This window comes from Onychomys torridus, chromosome 5 (genome assembly GCF_903995425.1).
Source record: "Onychomys torridus chromosome 5, mOncTor1.1, whole genome shotgun sequence".
Classification (NCBI taxonomy): Eukaryota; Metazoa; Chordata; class Mammalia; order Rodentia; family Cricetidae; genus Onychomys; species Onychomys torridus.
In genome coordinates this window covers 58,978,327-58,995,532 of record NC_050447.1, presented here as the reverse complement: position 1 = coordinate 58,995,532, position 17,206 = coordinate 58,978,327, and the positions used below count along the sequence as shown (strand labels likewise).

Below are 17,206 nucleotides of genomic sequence, written 5' to 3'. Positions count from 1 at the left end.
AGATGGTAGTTAAATGACATGTTATTCTGATCTACTACACTCTGGTGCAAAGCAGAAAATCCAGGCAGCAGATGACTGAAAAAGGAAGTGGCAGCAGTTACAAGTCTGATCAGGAGACCGTCTTACCTGAGCTAAGTTTGGACAGGATGTCCACCAGTACTGGCTGTGCCAGGACCAAAACATGCTTTAATGCCATTATCATTACCATCTTTTCCTGCAGAAGCTGGAGCTTTTGGCAGTTCCTCTCACTTCTACTCTGCAGATTCCACACAATGCAAAGTGGTTTCTACCTAGACTGGGGCCAGGCGTGGTGGCACACGCCTGTAATCCCAGCACTCAGGAAGCAGAAGCAGGCAGATCTCTGTGAGTTCAAGGCCAGCTTGGGCTACAAAGCAAGTTCCAGGACAGCCAGGGCTGTTATAAACTCCGTCTCAAACAAACAAACAAACAAACAAACACACAAACAAACAATTCTATCTGTACTTGGACATGTCTCCTGTCTGTCTCAGTGAATCAGAACATTTATAGTCTGTGGTAAAATAAAACTATCAACTCATCCACTTAAAAGCACTCATTCCTTCAATACGTGTTTATCAGTTTCTGAATAGCCCATTTCTTTGGTTGATTGGAGACAGGATCTCAATGCAGCCAAAGCTGGCCTCAAACTCATCATCCTCCTGCTGCAGGTTCCCAACTAAGATTACAGCATGAGGGCTTTAAAAAGAGCAAAATATTGGTCTCAACAATTCTCGCTCATACAATCCCTCCTGGAGCTCTGCCTGGGGCCTGGCTGTGGATCTCTGCATCCATGATTGGAAAAAGCACAGGACAAATAGCCAAACTAATGGAAACACATGAACTATGAACCAATAGCTGTGGAGCCCCCAACTGGATCAGGCCCTCAGGATAAGTGAGACAAATGATTAGCTTGAACTGTTTGGGAGGCATCCAGGCAGTGGGACCTGGACCTGTCCTTAGTGCATGAGCTGGCTGTTTGGAACCTGGGGCTTATGCAGAGACACTTCGCTCAGCCTGGGAAGGGACTGGATCTGCCTGGACTGAATCTACCAGGTTAAGCTGAATCCCTAGGGGAGTCCTTGCCCTAGAGGAGATGGGAATGGGAGACAGGCTGGGGGGATGGTGGGGGGAAGAAACGACAGGGGAATCCCTGGCTGATATGTAAAATTAAATTAAATTATAAAATAAAGTTTAAAACAATAAAAACAAAACAAAAAACAAACTTGAACTTGATAAAAAAAAAAGAGCAAAATATATAAATCAATCTCTTGCTTTTGAAAACTATATTCTGAATAAGAAGCAACTTTAATTTAAAAATGTATCACTTGTATTGACATAGTATCATACTACCTATTCGAACTACAACGGAGTAAGCCCAAGTGAGGAGCTCCTACAGTTGCTGGCCCAGACAAGCTGACCTGCCCATTAAGCCCAAGATACCAGGAGAATGGTATTCACCATACTCCAAGACAGTTGCAATCCACAGTGCCCACCACATGTTTATACAGCAGCTATGTGTCTAATATATTGGTCATTTCTGTGCTCGTATTCATTTATTCATAGTTAATACATTTAAGCACACACACACACACACACACACACACACACACACACACACACGTACACACCAGCCATTCCACACTTGAGCACAAACCAGTGCAGCTACATGCTACCTCTGCCCACTGACCACTATGTTTCCCTGTGAGCTTGTACAACACAATTAAGCTAATAATTAAACTGAGAAAATGGACTTAGAATGTAGTTCAGTTGGAAGAGTGCTTGCTACTAGCACATACAAAGCCCCGGGGTCCATCCTCATTAACACATAAAGCTGAGCATAGTGGCAAACACACCTATGATCCTAGTACTCAGGTGGAGACAACAGGAACTTCTGATTTAGGCCAATCCCTAAGGGGAATTTTTTTTTTTTAAATCAAGGAAAATCTAAAATTGGAGTTCATGCCATACCACTAGCCTTAGCTATTTTCAGCCTTGATTTATTCATTTATTTATTTTTATTGCAATATATACACAGAATTTCATACATATACAGAATGTTTTTTAATCAAGTCTACCCCCCTTCCCTCTCCTCCAATTCCTCCCTTAACCTCCATCACTATTTCCTCCCAATTCCATGTGTTTAATTTTAACCCACTGAGTCTACTCAGGGCTACCAGTATGTGCATGGCTGTAGGGCCATCTACTGGCACATGAGTAGCCTCTCAAGGGCTAAATCCCTAAAGAAAACTCAGGTGTGGTTTTGAGGCCACTGTAATCTTACAGGTTGATCTATTTCTCAAATAGTCATTTCTACTTGTGAACACACGTCTAGAGCTATACTCCGGTCTCTAGAAAGCATTATTCACTGGTATCTTTGGTTCCAGGTTACTTCCTCCTCACACAGGAGAGTGTAAAAGCAGTCACCAGTAGCAAAGCAGACTTGAAAACTAAGTACAAACTGTCTAGAGTGGTGCTCGCCTGTAATCCTAGCACCTGGGAGGTCCAAGCAGAGAACCAAAAGTTCGGGCTTACTCTCAGCTATACATCAAGTTCAATGCTAGCCTGCACTAAAAATAAAGAAGATTTTATCATAGGTTTAAGTGAGGTTATTAAGGGAGAGAGCGCGGCTCCATGAAACCTTATATCAAAAACAAAAAACAAAATTAATTTAAACAAATAAATTAATTGAAATAAAAAACAAGTATAGTCCTCCAAAATATCCATCACAAAGCAGCTTGACAGCAGAAAACCACCCACTTCTCCCTGGCCTATACCCAAGTGAGTCCCACATGATGACTTACTTTGACAAAGAAAAAAATGTAGTTCTAATTAAACCCGACTGTCATCCAGTTAAAAATGTCATTTTCCAAACATTTCTTTTTAAAAGCATAAAGAAAACCTTTCTACCTTGGTGAGTACACCTAGAATTTAGTTCTTAGTAGTAACTACCTCCCACCAGACACGTGGCAATAAAGGCATAGAAAAATGTCATAACTTCAAAATAATCATTACAATTTTAACATGTTTTTTTTATTGTTGTTGTTGTTAGATGCATTTCAGTTTCTTTTGAAGAAATCGCCAAATCTCACATTGAGAATAAAGTTACAACTATGTATAAAGAAAGCCAGAAAGAAACAAAAACCTTCCATTCTCAAATATTCATCCATGCTGAGCTAATTTCAGACTGTTTTCAATGCCAAAGTTTATTCACACTTGTAAATAAATACTGTCAGTGGGTATATAAACTAGTCACTGGCCACCCATGGAGGAAGTTTAATGACCAGTGACTGCCTCAACTGTCAGTTCCTTTTCATAGTAATGGGAACAAAGAGGGGGTCAGGACCTGAAGAAAGGGAGATAGTGAAGAGGAAAGGGGAGAATGTCAAGTTCTTAAACAAGGCAACGGTACCAAGAGGAATTAATCTCAGAGGAGTGAAGCTGGGAGCCTTTGGTTATTTATAAGCCATCAAACAGACATCTATCTATCTCACATGTTCCTCTCAAAGAACAGTAAGTGGATTTAACCCAACAACTTTCATAATAGTAAGAGCTCCTTGCACATACATGTATCATCCATCCACAATCCATTTAGTTTGAGATCTGTGTGGAGTCCAGTTCAACAGAAGGGAGCTAGATAGAGGATGTTTGGGCTACTAAATTACACTACCAGGTAAAAGCCACATTATTATAAAGAAGAGTTAGTCATTTCAGAAGAAAAGCACTGAATTTTAGTTCCAGCTGTTGATTATTAAGATAGAAATTCATGGGGGAAACAATCATTTCAGCCTCCAGCAGAAATTGCTATGTCAAAATTTTCAAAGTAACCACCTATTTTTCCAAGATCAAGGCACACAATTTTGCATTCTTGATACTAGTAAAACAATACTATATAGAGTTCCTAAAATTATTCTTCAGACAAACTAGTAAACACTGAGCTACCAAAGACTGAGCCAGTAACAGATACACCACTACATTTAACAAATACAAATATGGTAGAATTCCTATTATAATGAAGAGCTGTCATAATACAGGGTGAAAATCAATGCAACACATCAAAAATGAAAGGGCTTATTAGTCCTTTCTAAAAAATGTGTGATAAAAGTAAAAGCCTTAAGCACAGCTGACATCAAGGAGCTCTGTCTGCTTCCAGCAAATATAATGACAGTACAAATTTCAAGAGACCATTTGGCTATATTTTTTTTTTTATCTTACAGTGAATCATTATATCTCAAACCTTAATTTTGCAAAAAGGCACCAAAACCATGTAAAAGTACATGGATGACAGAAAGGGAAAGTGAGAAGGGATAAAAAAAAAAAATCTCTCAACTCCTTGAGAAATTGCATCACAAAACTGGGCTAATAATCTTGATGCTCATATAACTATACCTTGCCTTAAGAAAACCCAAGATACAGAAATTCAGATTAACTAGAAATAAGTTCTTAACTGTTCATGTTAAAGACAATGATTCTTTAAAGAATTTATGTAGAGCCTTGGACATGGTGGTGAATGCCTTTAATCCCAGCACTCAGGAAGGCAGAGGCAAGCAGATCTCTATGAGTTCGAGGCCAGCCTGATCTACAGAGTTCCAGACAGCCAAAGCTACAAAAAGAAACCCTGTCTGGGGGAAAAAAAAAAAAAGAAGAAGAAGAATTATGCTGAGTTCTCATAAATGAAAACATGATCTAAAATACAACTTTCTTTCTTTTTTTCCTCCCTTTGATTTTTCAAGACGGAATTTCTTGGAATAGCCCTGGCTGTCCTGGAACTAACTCTATAAACCAGGCTCACCTTGAACTCACGGAGATTCACCTACCTCTGCCTCCCAAGTGCTGGGATTAAAGGTACGTGCTAAAATGCAATTTTCAAAAGAGAGTTGTGTATCATGTTTATATGAAATATTCAAGAAAGGCTTCTATAGAAATATTGTCTTTCTCTAAGCAAAGATTTCACTAAACAATCTTCTCATATTCAATTTTTTTGGATACACCAGTAAAAACAGTAAACATAAAAGCTGAGACTCTGACTTTTTTGTAGCGTTCAGGAAAAGAACTTACTGAATACTCCAGAAAATTTTATTTGCTAGATAGTGCTGTAGTCTCCATGAGCTTCTAAAAGCCCCTTAGCATGTTCTCATTTAGGTATGAGGCATGCAGACTTCTAGGTGATAGAACATCCAGGAAAGTTACAGTCCAGTGCAGAAGGGCCTGCAGGGCTCTGTGAAGCTACCAGAATGTTAAAGGTGGAGAACCACAGCTTATTTTCTTAAGTCACATTCAGAACAGCAAACTAATGATTAAAGAGAACACATACTGCAGACATGACTATTATTCTGCTCTTAATGAGGAATTAAATCAAGTTTGCTTTTAATAAAAGCATGCCCTTTATGGATCACAGATGTACATCTATATGCATTTACTATCTGCTCTTTGGTCGTATGGGCTCAAATTCTCAGAAGTCATGACAAAGGTAAAAGGCAACAGTCACTATGAAGACTCCTTAGATGAAACCATATGAAATATCTCATTTCCTGTTTTTCTAAAGTTGAAGTGTTTCTAAAGGCTTACTGCTGATCATTACTAGAAGTAGTTTGTGTTCAATAAAGATATCTACAGCTCCATCTGCTGACCAAGTCCTAAACCTACATGAGAAAGGCCAGAGGGTACTTTTTAAGCTCAGCCACTCTTTTTTTTTTAAAGAATTCTTTTTCTTTTCATTTTAATTTTATTTTATATGTATGGGTTGTTTTTCTTCCATACGTGTCTGTGTATCACTTGTGTGCCTGGTACCTGAGGAGGCCAGAAGAGAGCTTGGGATTCCCCCAGAACCAGAATTACAGACTATTGTGAGCTACTATGTGGATGCTAGAAATCAAACCTGGGTTCTCTGTAAAGCAGTCAATGTTCTTGACCACTGAGCCAATTACACAAAATTTAGAAGCAGAAGAATCCAGTTGACTCCTGCCAATTCAGAAAGACCTTAATAAATTAAAATTTATCCTTTTGTTTTGTTTTGTTTTGTTTTGTTTTTCGAGACAGGGTTTCTCTGTGTAGCTTTGCACCTTTTCCTAGAACTTACTCTGTAATCCAGGCTGGCCTCGAACTCACAGAGATCCGCCTGGCTCTGCCTCCCCAGTGCTGGGATTAAAAGTATGTGCCACCACCGCCTGTCTAAAATTTATCCTTCTTGACAGCGCAAGAAAATTAGTATCAAATAAAAAACATTTCAATGCTTTTAAGATATATACACATCAATGCAATATGCTAGTTCATGACTAATCAATTAAGAAAAGAGAAAACATAAATAATCTGGGTAAGAACAAGCCTGACTCATATATTTTACTCTCATTAAAACTTTCACTCACCCTGTAGTTAAAGGCAATTTAACAACTATAGAGAAAGGGCTCATATGAATTACATGCATTTACTATAAGCCTACTCTTGGTCCCTATTTTAAAAAACAAAAGTACTTGGCAAAAGCTGGCAGATCTTGGAATTTGAATACAGTCTGGTCTATACACTGAGGTCCAGTACAGCCAGAGCTATGTAGAAAGACCATGTCTCAAAAGGAGGGAAGGGGTTGGGGGGATCAACCAACCTTCTAAATATCCTCAGTCTATATTAAAAATAAGGGCTCCTTAGGCCAGATGTAGTAGAACGTGCCTTTAACCTCAGAACTTCAGAGGCAGAAGCAGGTGCAGGTGGATCTCTATAAGTTCGAAGCTAGCCTAGTCTACATAGTGAGTTCCAGGAAAACCACAGTTATATAGTAAGACCTTGCCTCAAAAAGGGGTGGAGAGTCACAACCAGTCTAGTTCCTCATATTTCTAAAACAACCATTGTATCATGTAATAGCCAGCTGCAAAAAAATCTATTACTGATTATGTATTTCAAACATATTAGCATTCACTACACTTTACAGTTAAAGGGATAAAACTTAGCAACAACCTACCAGTGAAACATCCTTAAAAGCTGTAACATGCACCTCCATCAGCTACCAGTAATGCAAATATATTCTCCTCTCAAAGCATGAAACATAAATAAAAAATTTTTCAAATAACCAGAGTGCCAATTTTAAGTCTTTAAATGACACCACAAGGCAAGTTGGAGACACCAGGAGAGGCTACACTTGCACTCCCTTAGAGCTAAACTCCACTGAAGCCAGGCAGCCTCCTGACTTGCTCATGGCTCACTTTCTCTGGAATGGAGATGATGCCTACCCAATCTGGGAACATCAAGTCCAACCTATTATTATGACTACAGCTGGCCTTGCATACCAAGGACTTAAAAGACTCTGGCCACCTGAACTTTTATCTGGACACAATGCTCTAGCTTTCACCAGTTCCCCACAAATTCTATTCTGTCCTTGCAAACATGGTAAGAAGAAGCTGGCTGGTCTCCCTGTGACCCCATCTGTTCTACCTTATCACAAGGACATCTGCTTGCTCTCTGAAAACAAAACTTTCTTCCTGGCCCAACTCAAATCTGATAGGCTTGTTTGCTCCAGTACAAGTTAGCAGAACCAACTGGGGGAGATGCCAGTGCTGTTTCCTAGCCTAGGGTATCATCCTACTGTAGAAAAACCATAGCGATGTCTAGAGAGAGACCAGAGGACAACTGGAAGGTTCTATGGCCTACAGTGGCACCAAGAGCCGAAATTAAAATGACAATAAAGGACAATGACTATCAAAATGACAAGCAGAACCAGAAATCTGGGTTTATTCTCAAAAGGGCTAGCTAGTGAGTGTGAAAAGAATAACAGAATTAGAAACCTGACCCTTTTGCAACATTCTTGTACTGCCTAAATTGGCAGGGATCAGTGATGTAAAGCTGCTGGGGAATAAGATAGTCAGTCACATATCTCAAAGTGTCGCTTTAGTTAACTCCAAACTGGAGAACATACTTTCCATGAAGAGACATGACAAACACTACCTTAATCTATATCTTGAGGAAGTTGTGGTGATATTTTATTTGTATGTTAATAAATTAAGTTTGCCTAGAGATCAGAGGACATAGCCAGCCATTTTTAAGTAAACCAAGAAGTCAGGCAGTGATAGCACTTGTCCTTAATCCGATCACGTAGCAGGCAGGGTCTCTGTGTGTTACAGGACATACTAGGGAACAAGCATGGTGACACATGCCTTTAATCCCAGTACCAACCATAGAGACATGGAGGTCTGTACAGACAGGCAGTAACAAGGAAGTGAGGTAGCTGGGCTAAGAGCCAATGAGAGGGCAGAAGAGCAAGACAAAAAAAGCCTAGGTAGACAAGAAGTAGCTCTCTTGGGAAGCTACAGGCGTGGTGAGTTAAGGCTAGCTGGTGTTTCTCACTAATTCCCTGATCTCTAAGGCTTTCACCCCCATATTTGGCTCTGTGTTTCTTATTTAGTAAGACCGTTCAGAAATTCGTCTACAGGAAGTAAATAGACAATCTCCTTGCTTATTGAAAAAAACTAAAAAAGTACATTTATGGAAGAACTCTGTCAAGATAGTCTCATGCTGAACTTGTTTGATAGAACTTCAAGCAGAGAGGAACATACACTAGACTAATGATATGTGTGTGTATATACACACGCAGGGGAAAAAAAAACAAAAAACAAAAAACAAAAAAACCTCCTCCCAGTATATGCCCTGCAAATACATGTAATAACAACAACTTTAAAAAATACAACAACACGGTGTGTTTCTATGTGTTAGGCAGTCACAAAACTAGGAAGGAGCCATGAGAGGCCTGGGAAGTAGATCATAAAGGAGGTGGAAATAGAGAGACTAGTGGAAAATGTGTAAAAGGAAAACATAAGGAGGGTGTGGTGCTTAGATAGATATGGCCCCCATAGATGAATGTGTTTGAATGCTTGGCCCATAGGGAGTGTCACTATTAGTACGTGACGCCTTGTTGGAGAAAGTGTGTCACTGTGGAAGTGGGCTTTGGGGTCTCACATATGTTCAAGCCATGCGCAATATAACAGGTCTCTTCTGCCACCTTCAGGTATAGATGGAGAACTCTCAGTTCCTTCTCTAGCACCACATCTGCCTATATACCACCTTGCTTCCCACCATAACAATAATGAACTAAATAAACCTCTGAACTGTAAGCCAGCCCCAATGAAATGTTTTCCTTTATAAAAGTTGCCATGGGGGACTGGAGAGATAGCTCAGTGGTTAAGAGCACTGACTGCTCTTCTAGAGGTCCTGAGTTCAATTCCCAGCAACCACATGGTGGCTCACATGCAGGCAGAATGTACATATATAATTGCCGGGCAGTGGTGGCACACACCTTTAATCCCAGCACTCAGGAGGCGGATCTCTGTGAGTTCAAGACCACCCTGGTCTACAGAGCGAGATCCAGGTACAGGCCCAAAGCTGCACAGAGAAACTGTCTCGAAAAACCAAAAAAAAAAAGTTGCCGTGGTCATGGTGCGTCTTCACAGCAATAGAAGCCTAACTAAGACAGAGAGCAAACTGGGAGAAGAAAGGGAACCAAATAAGGAGAGAGGAACAGTTGAGAACAAAGTATAATGACACATGCCATTATTAAACCCAATATTTGGTTTGCTAATCTAAATTAATTTGCTAATCAATTAATTTTAAAAAGACATGTTACAGTAATTTGTGAGTAGTTGCAGACAGCTTAGATAGGGCCTCTTGATAGATAAGAGGATTATGCTCCCACTACTCATGCCTAGGGTGCTAAGTCTTCCTTTACTGAGCTACTCACTCCCAGCCCCTGCCAGATTCTATCTCATTCAATTTCTTGACATCAGAGACCATCTGAGCCTTCTTAGTCTTCTACATCTTTTGAAAGACATACCAAATGTTTAGAGAAAAAGCCATCGTTATGAAAGAGCTAAGTTTCAAACAGTAGAAATTTAAGACTTAAGTTTCAATGGTAACCTACAACACTTTTTCATAGATAAGATCTCTAAACAACTGCAACTCACTCCGTGTGTCCTTGGAAAACATTCACGGAGTGGATGGAAGGGTCCCTGAAATCCCATAGACGGAAAGTTGTGTCACGGGAAGAGGTCACCACGAGCCGCTGGGTGGGGTGAGTGCAACAGTGTGTTAACTCCTGGTCATGCCCTACAACCAAATACAACAAAAATACAAGGTCATCCACCTGCAGACACACAATTAGAGTGAAGCTTTTTTAAAAACACAAGAATCAAAAATATCCATCATCTTTACAGATACCACTAATAGCAAAAGGAAAAGCAAACCTTAAGGAATTACTTAATGGTATGGAAGGCTGTCCTTCAGATGCCTGAAGTCATTTCAGCTATCCACATAAAAAAATGAGTAGGGAACTACATACATCATAACTCAATTTCTGGTCTTAACAGTTAGAAGGTCAGATAAATCACTTTAATAGGCTGAATGCAACAAAAATCACTTCTTGTGGGCCCTTAGTACAACATCTTGTCTTGTATTTGGGAAGAACCTACAAATACATCTTTCTATAAATGGGGTATACAATAGACCAAGAGAATTCCACATATGTAACTAAGGTCCCTAAATCATTCATCTTTGTGTTAAAGAAAGACTGTCTGCGCTTGCTAGAGCGCAAGGCCCAGGGTTCGATCCTCAGCCACAAAATAAAAAATAAATAAATGTCCTCAGTGGTCTAGTCTAAACAGCTAGAACCTTTCAAAGGGCCAAGGTCCTCCCAGAAGCTAGAGAATCCAGGGCAAGAGAGGCATGCTCCTGCTGGCCTATAAGCCAGCAACCTGCTATGTGGGAAGACACCTTTGGTGGGAGCCCTAGATGCTCAGGACAGACCCTAAATGACCACTAGCAAGAAAGTACAACCCCAGTCACATAGCTACAAGACCCTGGATGACTTTTCCAGCACCAGTGAGCACAGAAGAAGACTACAAGTTCCAGAGGCCCTGCCCAAGCCGCACCTTCACTTCAACCAAACAGACCCTCACAGCTGAGGAGCAGCTACCTTGGACATAGAAGTTTGACAAGGAAACCATCAAGGTAATAGGTCCCTGCTATTTAAGTGTGTTTAAAAAAAAGAAAAAAGAAACTGTCAAAGAGAAAGAGAAAACCAACACAGCAATCATATTTCAAATATTGAAATACTGCATGCTACCGTTAATCTCCTGAAGATAAAACAAATTTAACTATGAAGAGTTCTATTAATCAGAAAGAATCTCCAAAAATGACAACCACATAGCCAATAGCACTAAAGAGAATCCTGGCCTGGAAGTAATTTGTAAGCTCAGACATAAAAAACAGCCCAACTAGAAAGAATTTCCGATGTTCACAGCAAGATACCTGTCAGAGAATGAACAAGTTCAGATGTCTCCACATCATACAGGTTGGCAGTTCTGTCCCATGAGGCTGTCACCACTTGCTTCCCACCAACCAGCCAGTCAGCAGCAATAACCACACCCTGATGGCTTTTGAGAGATGTCAGCGGGACTCGGACAGTAGGGCAGTCACTGGACACGTCTCCATCAATGTCAGGCTCATCTTTATCAGAGCACTCTATTTCATCTTCACCAGAAATTTGTTGCTAAGGGTAAAAATCAGAAAAGAAAGACTTTGTAGGAATCTTGAGTTTTTTCTGACATGGCTACACCATTTATCTTTCTAGATTTAGTACGATTAGGGCCAATGCCATTACAGTTTCTGATATGGTGCTCAAGGAATGCTTTCTCAATGTTAAGGCTTGGCTATAAAAGGAAGGCCAAATATCCTGCAAAATACTAAAGCCACTATGGCCTCAAAAGAACTAAAATTCATTTTTTAATAATAAAATGGCAAATAAAGCAATTTTCATTTTTATCACTTATTAAAAATACAATATGAAATTAAATAAATACATAAAAGTCAATGGTATGTCACAATACAAAAAGCATTTTAATTCTTAGGAGCCTGTTTAAAATACTTTAAAAATTTTAAATTATAATAACTTAGAATTCCATTGTTCTAACAATGAGATCACTTGATTTTCCTGTATCAATGAAATCTTTTATTAAAAGCCAGATAATGTAAAAGTGTAACAAGGCAGTCTATACGCCAGCTCTTCAAGAAAATGTTTATTCATTCAATAAATGCTGATAAACAGACAGTGATAGTTATACAGCATAGAAAGAGACAGAGGACATCTGTCATATGTAAGATGACACTTACTCTAAATGATAAGAATTCTAACATAAACACAACTGGCAAAGTTCCTGTCCTTACAGGAAAGACTACACACACTCACAAAACTCACATATGGACTAGTGTAAGAATGAATGTCATGTGTATGTACATACTAAGATGAGAACATGACACATGAACAAAATGCACAAGGAAGTATGTCATCTGTGTCATCTGCATTCACATGGTAGGGAATACACAGCATATACAATCAGGTAGCAGTGAGTTCTGTGAAGAAAATAAGAGAGGAGGTAGAAGAGATAGACAGCTGCAGGGCTGCTGTCTTACACAGAATTACTGAGGAAAGACTAACAACAACTTGGACCAATTGCAGAGAACAAAGAAGGGTATGCAGATACTGAAGAAAACAGCATTCCAGGCAGAAGGAACAAATATAAAATCCTTTCTCTGCTACGTAACTGGGCTTGCTCGTATGTGGAGGGACATAGAGACAGAGGTGGTGCTGTGAAAAGCCTGACAGACCATGAAAGGACTCTGTGCTCTCTTGTGCATGTGGAAAATCATCACTCCTAAGCAGAGACATGTTATGACCTAAATCAACTGCTAAACACAGGAAAATGAACAGAGGCTGAAATGCACTAGACTGTATCATCCACAAACTCATATGCTAAAGCCCCAACCCCAGGACCTCAGAATGTGAACCTAGTGGGGAAAAGGCCCATAAGAAGCAATTGAATTTAAATCAGGCTGGGTAGGACCTAGTCCACCATGACTTACATACTGCAATACAAAATTACAATAGAGACACATACAAGAGGAAGATCATGGGAGGGCACAGTGAAAGGGCGACCATCTGCTAGTCAAGGACAGAGGCCTTAGAATAAACTAACCCTTCTGCTGCCTTGCTCTTAGACTTCTAGTCTACAGACTGTGATAATATAAATTTGATGCTGAAGCCACCTGTCTCAGGCAGCACCAAGGAAAAAATAACTACAGGAAAGAGAAATCTAGGTGTGGGTTGTAGTATGAAAGTGAGAAGAAAGGCTGATTAATATACCCTCTCAAGAAAGTTTCAAAATTTGCCAATGGTATATGGTCCAAACTACTAAGTGAATGACAACAGTACAAAGTGAGATGAACAACAGGATAAAGTAGCATGTTAGGACTGTCCAGAAGCAAATACAGGTCACGCAAGGGAGATACTAAATGAGATGACAAGTGAAGTCTGGAGTTAGAGGAAAGTCGGTATGCAAATTGAGACCCACAGTAACAGCTGGTCCTTAAAGCCACAGATGCTGAGTGAGACCACCTAGGACTAGCACAGGAGAACAACAGGTGAGCAGCAGAATCACACTTACCAGTGGGTAGAGCATCAGAGAGGCACCCAACAAGATTTAAGGGAAGGAAGAAAGAGGAGGAAAGGGCATCTGTTAGAATCCCAAAAAGTAGCCCTGGAGTCTGTTGGATGAGCAACTATGAGGGCAATGATGAGGAACTGATGATGAATGTGACTCAAGAGGGAAGAGAGTGAATCCACATGACACTTCTGAAGATGCTGGTGTGGGAAGGAAAGTCAGTAGGGTAGGAGTTCTGGATGGGCTCTGGGACAAATGTGTGGTGCTGATGCTAAGAACCAGTCTAAGGACAGAAAGAAGCACTGCAGAAACATCATTTGGAAGATAGGAAGTAGAACTCTAATGATGACAAGGAATTATCAGACTTTTAACATCTGTTAAAAGTGCAGAATGCATCAAAGTACACAGGGTAGTGTAACTCTTCAACAATGCCACATGTGAGTAACATGTGAAGGAAGGGGAGCTTGGGGACGACAGGTGCAGCCTGGGAAAGAAAAGAATGTGCTAACTATAAAGTGCTAAGCATAGCTGTTTTCAGTATGTGCTGGAGTACAGAAAGAATATAAAAACTAAGCCTAGAAAGGTTTGCAAAGAGAAACCAGAACAGACCCTGTAGTCTAGCAATGTAATAGCTCATACCTATAATCCCTACAATGTGGAGGCTGAGGCAAGGCTACCATAAAATCAAGGCCAGCCAGAGTTAAACAGTAAGGGCCTGTTTCAAAAGCAAATAACAGAAGGGTAGGGGTATCCCTACAAAGAAAGGACTTCATCTCAAAGGCAAAAGGGGAGTTATCTGAGGTTATCAGCATGTCCATTATTCTAGAAAGATGGCTCCTGATGAACTATGGTGGGCAGCCACTAGATTAGATTCAACTGGTTAAAGAAGTTGGGAGCCTGGAAATCTGTGGAAAGGTAAGAGGCCAGCAAAACCTTTTCCCTTCTGCATGAGATGAGAGCTTTATTCCCAGGATATGCTATTCAATAGAAGAATGACTCCTGGCAGATACACATACCAAGTCAGGAAGGGCTGCTACAATCACAGGAAATGCCTGATGGGAAGACTGCAGCACTGTGGTAGCTCTGAGCTCAGTGTCTAAATGCCTTCTGTCTCTGCTGTTACTCTTAAAACTGTTCAGAAGGCCTTGGTTCTATGTCACAAGGCCTCCCAGCTCCCACATCTGCACCCACAGTCTTATATTCCTATACCCATGCTGCTATACAGTTCTGGATGGCTCTGTGCACAAGCATCTCTTTAACTGGGTGATGAACATGGCTCCAGCAAAGAATATGGAATATGACGACTGACACACGTCTTTTCTGTCTTACACTTCTAGGTAACTATGCTCAATGGTGGATATCTCTCTTGTACACTACATAAAAGTTTCCCAGGGACACAGAAAAGATTGAACAACTTTAGTCTTAAGATTTTGTGGAGTAGCTAGGAACAGAGTAGGGAGACAAAAGAGCACATCACAAAAATTCTAAACTTCATGTCAGGTGTGTTAACTGCTGGACTCCTGACCTACAACAGTGAACACAATAGGCTTTTACTAGGGAAAAAAAAAAAAAGTAAGAAATAAACACACCTAGATGTAGGATGGAGCTACCTCCTCAGACAAGCAACAGAGAAGAAAGGATTTGAGTGTCAAGACCATGAATATAGTTTGGACCATTTTAAACACGTGTTCCACTGGACAGACCACACAAAAAATAGACTCAAAAAAGCCCTGAAACCTCATGTTTTAGAAGGTGAAATGACATACATTAATTCTGGAAAGCAGAAGTCCATGATGAAGATACCAACCAGTTCACGTTCTGGTGGACTGGTAAACAGAACGTCCTGCCTGGTAAACAGCTGCCTTTCGTGTAAAGATGAAAAGAGAAAGTGGTCCCTCTGGAGTCTTAAGGACACTAATATTATCAGATCATAGCCAGGCGTTTCTACCTTATGTGCTCATTTAACCTGAACTACTTTTTTAAAAGATATTACCTCCAATTAAAACCACATTAGCATACAAATTTGGGAGTGACATTAATACTCAATCCATAACATTCTAACCCTGGGCATCCAAATTACAGAGCCTTCTTACACTGAAAAATACATATTCTACCTCAAAACATCAACTCATTCCAACATTAACACTAAAGTCTAAAGCACAGTCTTAACAAAATACCATATAAGGAAGGTCTGCATGGGAATCAAGGTACAATTTATCCCCAGGCAAAATTCCTAACTAGCTATGGACCACAGAAAATAAGCAAATTATATTTATCCAAATACAATACTGAAGATGTTTAAGACAAGCAATTCTATTCCAAAAGGGGAGCAAAAGAAAAGGAGGAAAGAAAAACAGGTTTCAAACAAACTCCAAATCTAGAGAAGCGAATTCCATTAGATCTTAAGTCTCAACCATGATCCTCTTAGGCTCCGTGTTCTACCTTTTAGAACCACTAAGGAAGCTTCCTCACCATGGCAGCCTCCTCCCTGCTATGGCACTAGGCTGTGGCATCCTGCCTCCCAACCCCTATTGCCCCAAACCAAAGAGAGGCCATGTATACTGGCACATGCCTGTAATCCAAGCTCCAGGGACCCCGAGGAGGAATGCAAATTCAAGGCTAGCTTGGGCTGGGTTACAATAAAATCATGTCTGTTAAAAAGAAAAAAGAGGGATAGAAGGAAGAAAGTGAAGCAAAGAGGCAGGGAGAATAAAAACCAAGAACATTTTCTGTCCTTTGCAAATGAGGAAAAGGCAACCTCAGGCTTGTGGTAGGAGTGGACAGCCTTGGCAATTTCCAAGTTACTTTCAGATCCTTGTTCTCTGTCCAAAGGAAGACACATATTCATAGCCAGGCGTTCCATTTTCTGGTGCTTAAGAGAACCCCAGCGCTCTGATAGGCTTTCTCCACCTCATCCTATGTTCTGTTCCTTTCCCCACAGCAGTATAACTCTTACCTCTGTTGCTAGCATCTGCTAAGGTGGCTGATTAAACTCACAGTTCACATCTACACTAATCTTTTAAAAATGTAGGTCAGTTAAGCCACATCCAACCATACCAGATACTATCAGCTTATTCTAAAATTTGCAAATATCCCGAGTCCTCCATGAGCCGACTAACATCAAACTGTCAGAGTAACTGAACATGCTTACACTAGTGTCAGCAACAGGCTGAGGTGTTGGAAGCTGCACCACGTATCTCCAAATATGAGCAGTCTGATCTCCAGAAGCTGATGAGACAAATGGGGAAGATTATCCACTGGGCAAAACATGCATAAAATGTGCTCTTTCTTACACTGTGGCCAAACATCAATCGTGCTTTTCTAACTTATTGATCATTTAGTAAAATGGACATACTTCATTTAAATAGTAATTTCAGACTGTACAAAGCTATAAGAATAGAACACATGTACAAAATTAGGGATGCAATTACTAAAGAAAATATTTCCCCTTTCATCTTAGAAAAACTTTGAAGGTTAAGAAAAAAAGAGATTTTATTTTTACTCTATGTAATAAATATTCTATTGTATTACACTTGTGTCTATAACAGTCTGAGATGTTTCAGGAAAGGAAATGATACTTTCATCCATTCATTATTAACAAGACTTTACAATGTGCCAGGTATAACTTACTATGTTACTATTAGCATTACTTATTTGTGTTGCTTTCTTATTCCTCTTCTTTCTTTTTTTTTTTTTTGGAGCTGAGGATCGAACCCAGG

The 17,206-nt window shown here is 40.0% G+C and overlaps 1 protein-coding gene across 5 annotated transcripts in view; it reads right to left on the bottom strand.

Annotated features, from left to right (window-relative positions):
• The window catches only part of Wdr37 (WD repeat domain 37), a 67,507-nt gene that overhangs the window by 16,816 nt on the left and 33,485 nt on the right, over positions 1-17,206 (bottom strand). For all 5 annotated transcript variants that reach the window (XM_036186865.1, XM_036186862.1, XM_036186866.1 and 2 more), the window contains 3 exons: positions 16,639-16,715; positions 11,299-11,539; positions 9,957-10,098 (listed from right to left, as the gene is read on the bottom strand). In XM_036186865.1, the coding sequence (XP_036042758.1) occupies positions 9,957-10,098; positions 11,299-11,539; positions 16,639-16,715 (460 nt within the window). The remainder of the gene's footprint in view (positions 1-9,956; positions 10,099-11,298; positions 11,540-16,638; positions 16,716-17,206) is intronic.